Here is an 8,109-nt window from a genome sequence, read left to right on the forward strand (position 1 = left end):
AAAGCTTTGTGACGTGTGCCTTAGCCTGGGTAGTGGCTCCAAGCTAACTACTCCTCATTGAGCTCTTACTTGAAAATGGTACTTCCTTAGAAAGGCCTTCCTGCCTACCCACTCTAAAGAAACTTCTCACTTTCCATCATATCACCTTACTGCCCATGAAACAAACTTCTCACAGCTTCATTATGGCTTTATAACAGCCTTGTAAATTCATATATCTATTTCTTTTTTAAAAATTCTTTTTTTGTTTAATGTTATTTATTTTTGAGAGAGCGAGTGAGCAAGCAGGGGAGGGGCAGAAAGAGAGGGAGACAGAGAATCACAAGCAGACTCCACACTGTTGGTGTAGAGATTGATGCAGGGCTCAAACTCATGAACCATGAAATCATGACCTGAATAAAAAATCAAGAGTTGGATGCTCAACCAACTGAGCCATCCAGGCACCGCTTTTTATTTACTCAACAAAATAATTGTTGAACACCTACCATGCAAGGCATTATGTTAGGTATTCATTTATTCAACACTTTGCAAATTCTTATTAAGCAATTCCTGTGTTCCAGGCCCTGCTCTAAGAACAGGTGAGATAGTGATCAACAAAACAGGTGAACAGGTCTCTGTTTCCCTGAAGCTGACTGACAACTTTAGTGAGAGAGAACTATCAGACAGGAACAAGGGGAGCAGAATAGGAATGAGAAATAATTTAGAGAAAATTTGGCACAGAATAAGAATGAGAAATTATTTTGAGCAGATATGGAAAGCAAGTCATAGTAATATATCTACATATAAACTCCGTTAAGGCTGGGTAAGAAGACCATGATTTCAATTAACCAAAGTAAAATTGAGAAGACACTCTTGATGAAAGAAAAAAAATTAACCGAGATCTTACCACCATCGGTGTGTTTGGAAGCCAAGTACTGTAGGAGGACTGTTGTCCATCAAATCTCCTACATAACCCGCTGCTCTTTTCACACCTTACAATCTGTATATTACTAAAGTTACTAAAGCACTAAAGATAAAATCCTCCAGAAATTAAAAAAAGGCTTAAATAATGAAGATGTAGGAAAGGAACTTAAAGAACAATATTGCAATAAGGTACATTTATATCAGACAACAAAAGGAAACAAAAGGCATCCAAATTGGTAAGGAAGAAGTAAAACTTTCACTATTTGCAGATGACATGATACTGTATATAGAAAGCTCCAAAGACTCTACCAAAGAAACTACTAGAACTGATAATCAAATTCATTCAGTGAGGTCGTAGGTTACAAAATCAACATACAGAAATCTGTTGTATTTCTACACACCAATAATGAAGCAGCAAAAAGAAAAATCAAGAAAAGAATCCCATTTACAATTGTACCAAAATAGTAAGATGCCAGGAATAAACCTAAGCAAAGAGGGGAAAGATCTGTACTCTGAAAACTGTAAAACACTGATGAAAGAAATTTAAAAGGACACGAAGAAATGGAAAGACATTGCATGCTCGTGGATTAGAAGAACAAAGATTGTTAAAATGTCAATCCTACCCAAAGCACTCTACACATTTAATGCAATCTCTATCAAAATACCAACACCATTTTTTAAGAACTAGAACAATCCTAAAATGTGTATGGAACCACAAAAGACCCCAAATAGCCAAAGTAACCTTGAAAAAGTAAAGCAAAGCAAAGCTAGAGGTATCACAGTTCTGGACTTCAAGTTATACTGCAAAGTTATAGTGATCAAAACAGTATGGTGCTGGCACAAAAACAGACACATAGTCAATAGAACAGAATAGAAACCCAGAAATAAATGCACAATTATATAGTTAATCAGTTTTTGACAAACCCAGAAAAATATGCAATGGGAAAAAGACTGTCCCTTCAACAAATGGTGTTGGGAAAACTGGATCACTTTCTTACCCATACACAAAAATAAATTCAAAATGGATTAAAACCCCAAATGTGAGCTGTGAAACCATAAAAATCTTAGAAAAGAACACAAGTAGTAACTTCTTTGACATTGGTCATAGAAAGTTCTTTCTAGATATGTCTTCTGAGGCAAGGGAAAGAAAAGCAAAAATAAACTATTGGGACTTCATTAAAATAAAAATCTGCACAGCAAAATAAACAGTCAAAAAAACTAAAAGATAACCTACAGAAGGGCACCTGGATGGCTCAGTCAGTGAAGCAACTGACTCTTGATTTAGGCTCAGGTCATGATCTCATGCTCCTGAGATGGAGCCCCACAGTGAGTTCCACACTGAGCATGGGGCCTGCTTGGGATTCTCTCTCTCTCTTTCCCTCTCTCCCTCCCTCTCACTATCCCTCCCTCACTCAGCATGAGCATGCACACTCTCTCTTTCAGAATAAATAAATAACCATTAAAAAAGAACAACCTACAGAATGAGGGATGATATTTGCAATGACATATCTGATAAAGGGCTAGTATCCAAAATATATAAAGAACTTATAAAACTCAACACTCCCCAAACAAATAATCCAATTAAAAAACAGGCAGAAGACATGAACAGATACTTCTCCAAAGAAGATACACAGATCATCAACAGATACATGAAAAGATGTTCATTATCACTTACCATCAGGGAAATGCAAATTAAAACTACAATGAGATATCAGAACTGTCAGAATGGCTAAAATCAACAACATAAGCAACAACAGGTGTTGGTGAGGATGGGGAGAAAAAGAAACCCTTATGTACTGTTGGTGGGAATGCAAACAGGTGCAGCCACTGTGAAACACAGTATGGAAGTTCTTCAGAAAGTTAAAAATAGAATTACCCTACCATCCAGAATGCAAAAACACTAGTTCAAAGGGATACATGCACCCCTATGTTTATAGAAGCATTATTTACAATAGCCAAATTGTGGAAGCAGCCCAACTGTCAATCGATTGATGCATGGATAAAGAAGATGTGGTGTGTGTGTGTATAATATTACTCAGCCATAAAAACAAATGAAATCTTGCCAACTGCAATGACATGGATGGAGCTAGGGAGTATAATGCTAAGTGAAATAAGTCAGAGAAAGACAAATACCATATGACTTCACTCATGTGGAACTTAAGAAACAAACAAGCAAAGGGGGCAAAAAAGAGGGACAAATCAAGAAACAGACTCTTAAGTATAGAGAACAAACTGATGGTTATCAGAGGGGAGAGGAGTGGGCAGATGGATGAAATAGGTGATGGGGATTAAGGAGTGCACCTGTGATGAGTACTAAGTGATACATGGAAGTGTTGAATCACTATATTGTAAACCTGAAACTAATATTACACTGTATGTTAACTAACTGGAATTAAAGTAAAAACTTACAAAAATAAAAACAATTATGTATAGCCCATATTAAATATTAGACTAAACAATTTTGAGCATACTGTTTCCTGGAAAACGTTTAGTTGAGAATTTTAACTACCTTTAAGCACTCTTGAATTTCAGCACTTGGGAAATCTATGGAAGGCTGGAAAAACAACCTGTAAAAACCTGGAGGCAATCTTTTTTATTGCAGTAGAAAAGCAGCTATCTATTACACAAAAAATAATTTTCCTGATAATAAACGTTGTGTTCACTTGGTGAAATTTTTAAAAAATTTTTAAATGTTTATTTATTTTTGAGAGAGAGACAGAGAGAGACAGAGACAGCGTGTGAGTGGGGGAGGGTCAGAGAGAGGGAGACACAGAATCTGAAGCAGGTTCCAGGCTCCCAGCTGTCAGCACAAAGCCCGATGTGGGGCTTGAATTCATGGACCATGAGATCATGACCTGAACCAGTTGGATGCTTAACCAACTGACACACCCAGGCGCCCCCACTTGGTGAAATTTTGAGAAATGTTTATAACAAAGAATTTTTTTAGAGTAAGATTTCAGAATTATTAAAATGAATACCACTGCATCCAACAGAGCCAGAAAATGGGGTCGGGCACCTACAGAAAAACAAAGGCCCAGATAATTTTGTGCCTGGTTTGATCACTAATTATGAAACATTATTCAATTGGCTGGGCCTTGGTTTCTGTATCTGTAAAAAGGAGAAAATGAATACGTAATAAAATTCATAGTATTTAATTATGCATGAAGATAAACTGATACATCTTTATGCAAACCTGTTTTGAAAATTTGAGATTATATACACGAATACGGGACATATCCTAATCAGTACAAAAGAGATACAGCCAGTCCTCAAAGAATACAGTTCCTTAATTTCTTCTTCTCAGAACCATGACAAACTGAATTAGTCCTAAAAACCATCTATGTCATTTTTTATTCTGCTAGCTGGCTGCACCCTGGAAAAGTGGTCCACTTGGTTAAAACTTTGAAAACCATTGGGTCCTCTCTATCTCCAGCGTATTGTCCCTACTGCCAAACCAGCTCAGAATTCTCAAGCAGAGGCCCTGGAATATATGGTTTGTCCTCCTTACAGCCCAGTCTTTCTGTCCTTTGTTTCCTTTATCACCTTCTACAGTCCCATGGTGCACAATCTTCATGCAGTTAGTGCTTCATAGGTGACAGGTATATTTCTTACATTCTATTTTCATGGTGTCATATTTTCATAGTAATAAGCTCCTATTGGCTGTTGGACTGAAATTGAGATCTGTGGAATATGTGACATAATATCAAAAACCTAAATAAAAAAAAAACCTTCATATGTATTATTTATTTACTTATGTACTTACTTACTTACTTATTATTTATAGAAAATTTTGGCTTAGAAGGTTTTTTGAAGCGTCTATGGTTTTAAGAGTCAAAACCAAGACATGGGGTCAACTTTTTCTTCATGGAAGCCCAAATGGAATATTCTAACCTCAGATCTCATGATGGACTCTTTGTCTTTCAGGCCTCAGCTCAAATACAACTTTTTCTAAGGGGTGTTCCTGAGTACCCAATCTAAACACTCCCTACTCTCTCAAGACATTATCCATAACACTTACCACTCTTGTAATGTCCTTTTTTATTCATTTGCTTCTTGCATAGTATCAGCCTTGTACACAGTAAGCTGCATGCAAGGCTTTAACTAGAGTCTAGGCTTAAAAACTGAGAACAAACTGAAGGCTGATGGGGGGTGGGAGGGAGGGTAGGGTAGGTGATGGGTATTGAAGAGGGCATCTTTTGGGATGAGCACTGGGTGTTGTATGGAAACTAATTTGACAATAAATTTCATATAATAAAAATAAATAAATAAATACATAAAAACAAAACAACAACAACAAAAAAAACTAGAGTCTAGGACTAGACTGTCTTGTGAATCCCTTCATACCAGCACCTAGGTCAGTGCCTGGCACATGGGATTCTTGTTATTTGGATGACTGACTGACTGAATGAATGAATGAAACATTGAGACTCTACTCCATTTCAGGCCCTGAACTGTGTGTTTCCTATGTAATCTCACAACTGTAAACTGTATGAATTATTCCCAATTTATTGATGAAGACTCAAGGAGGTTAAGTCATAGTGCAGAAGACTCATGCCAGAGCCCAATCTTTTCCCACCATTGACAAGGATTCTGATTTCTCTTGTCTTTCCCACACAAATAGAATTCATCACAGGTATTAAGCATTGAGCTTGAGTATTTCTTGTTGGAACTAAAGGCATGAGCAAAGCAGGAAAAACACCTGTTCCTAGAGCAAGTGTAATTCACATACCCTTCTTACTTACAGATCCTTGGGTAAACAAGGGTGGATGTGTTATTAACAGTCTGACTTACTGGTTGAGGAATTATTCAGACAAAGGTCACACAACCTGACTATCTAGGAAATAATTCCAGATCCGGCTGCTTTAGTAACCACTTCCAAAATCTCACCTTTTGAGTAATTCCTGAATTGTTCAGGCGTTTTCTCTTTGTGTCCCTTCTCTCTCTTGCCGGGCATAGTTTTGATTAGCTCAGTGTCTCCCCCTCCAATTCCCCCCACCCAACATCTTTTTAGTTCAAACTTCCCACATCAAAGATACTCACGCCGGAGGAGCCCAGAGGAGAGAAAAACCGGGAAATGCTCAGCAACTTTGGGAAGGTATTCTTACCACGCCCTTCAATCCTCCCCCTTCTTGTCCATACCAGGTAATTTAGAAATCAGCGTTCCCCTAGACACCTTGAAAGCTGTCACGTCGGTTGAGGCACACCCTTCCTGTCCTGTGGCATGCCCTCAGGTATTCCGGTCCCTACTTCTGTCCCAGCTCACACGCGCTTTCTGTACTGAGACTTCAGAAAGCCTGCCAGTGTTGTAAACAGCTGGCAAAGGGCAAGTGGCGTCCTCGCCCAGCGATTTTTCAGGATTCGAGTGAGGGCCGAAACCCCAGCAGTAACAAGCCTACAAATCACTGCGCCCGGTTCCCGGTCTTCTCTTCTGTTGGGCTCTCGCCTTAGGCAGCCAAGAGGTGGCTGCACAGCGAGCCAGACGCGAGGCTAGCAGGGTTGCAGAAGTGTTCATCTCGAAGACAGAGGAGAGAGGTGGACAGCCCAGGCGGGTCCGGCGCCCTCCCCCGAGGTCCAGGGCGCCTGACCTTTCACCGTGTGTGACCCTCTCGGAGCCAGCGCAGGGCGCCACACCAGACTCCCGTCCCGTCCCCGGGCACGCCCTCTGCCCACCGGATGACTTCGACCGCGGACTCTGGAAGAGTCTTTCTCAGACGAGACTCGAGAATCTTCCCACAGCACCCTGAATTTCCCCGTCCCGACACTCGGCACGCTGTAATTTACGTGGGTCTGCCTCCTGGACCAGAGGGAGAGCCAAGTTTATGACTTTTTCGACTCAGGCTTTCCCAGAGCCTGGCTTATTATAGGCACCAATAAATATTTATTGACTGGCTGACTGGCTGAAAGACCGAATGCGTAAACTCAAGAATGAATGCGTTACGAGCGGGTGTATTCGTGTCTCTTCCCCACAAGCACCCGGGACCTCCCACCCGGTCTCATCGCTACCCAGATGCCAGATCCCTCGGCTCGGGGACAGACACTCACCTTCCCGGCAGGGCTCTCCAGGCGGCAGCCTCACCTGTGCCCCCATGGCCCCCAGACGGGGCTTCCCGGAGCAGGCGTCGCTCCTCCTCCACCTGGGCCTCTCCTCCTCCTCCTGGACCCGCGATGGGGCGGAGCTGCAGGGTCTGGAACTGGCGCTCACTGACTCCGCCCCCGGGCAGCCTTAGCCAATGTGACTGGAGCCTCCTCGCGAGCCACGCCCCCGAGGTATGAGGCTGGGAGCCGGCTCCTAGCTTGCAGATCCTGGTCCCTGTGGCTGGCGGGAACGCCACCTGCCGCTGTGGTCGGAGGCTGGAGCCGCGCAGCCGGGAAGCACAGACACACCTCACAGGGTAAAGACGTCTCTGGGAGCGTGGAGGCCGCCGAGCCAACTCTCCCGGAATTTAGTGGAGAAAAGGCTGTGCGGAGGGCCCCTTCTGGCCGCCTAGGCGATACAAATGTCTTTTTGAGGGCCCTGTTTCGGACGTTAGAGGCTTTGTAAGGAAGTTGCTGGCCGCTGGGATTCTGCTCTAATCACCATGCTAAAGTTGATTCTAGTAGATTTTGTCCTTGTGGTGCTATCAAATTCTCCCTGCGGTCCCTCGGCTACAAACTCCTGGTCCCCCCAACACCGTTTTCTAAATCGTGTAGTTATTTGCAGTAAACGCTAAAGAAGGAGCAATGTTCCAACTGAAAAGACTTATCCCCACAAAATAGTAATAGCTAACATTTATGATATTCTTGTTTTACCATGCATGTGTATACATTAACTCATTATATCTCACAACCTAGTCTATTAATGCCTAGTTTTTACTGATGAGGGATCAGATGCAAAGAGAGAAGTAACTTAACCAACTAGTTACTGGAAGGCTTGGTAGCAGGTCATTATGCAACACCAGATGGATATAATTCCTGCTAGAGCCCTCACCACAGAAATGGGGTGCCTCTGTGCTCAGGGACTTCAGCAATGAAGAAAAGTCCTTTTTGTGTGCTCACCTTGCCTTTGCCCTAGCTAGTGTAAACAGCACTATTATTTTTATTGACTCAGCGGCCTCAATCTTGCTTTTCTTGTTCTTAGGCTGATGAACGAAGAGTTAAGAACAATCAGTTTATCAATACAAGGCCCACACTTTCACATGTGGATGGCTTAGTGGAGAAGAAATAGCATAG

General features: G+C 41.8%; 1 protein-coding gene across 1 annotated transcript in view; it reads right to left on the reverse strand.

Moving 5' to 3' along the window:
* Window positions 1-7,056, reverse strand: part of NIPAL1 (NIPA like domain containing 1) — a 29,775-nt gene extending 22,719 nt beyond the window's left edge. Inside the window, exon 1 of the mRNA XM_040484299.1 lies at window positions 6,943-7,056. Coding sequence (XP_040340233.1) covers window positions 6,943-6,988 — 46 coding nt within the window. The 5' untranslated portion in view covers window positions 6,989-7,056. The remainder of the gene's footprint in view (window positions 1-6,942) is intronic.
* Window positions 7,057-8,109: the final 1,053 nt, after the last annotated feature.

Source organism: Herpailurus yagouaroundi, unplaced genomic scaffold (assembly GCF_014898765.1).
Source record: "Herpailurus yagouaroundi ecotype Mexico unplaced genomic scaffold, PumYag 28, whole genome shotgun sequence".
Taxonomy (NCBI): domain Eukaryota; kingdom Metazoa; phylum Chordata; class Mammalia; order Carnivora; family Felidae; genus Herpailurus; species Herpailurus yagouaroundi.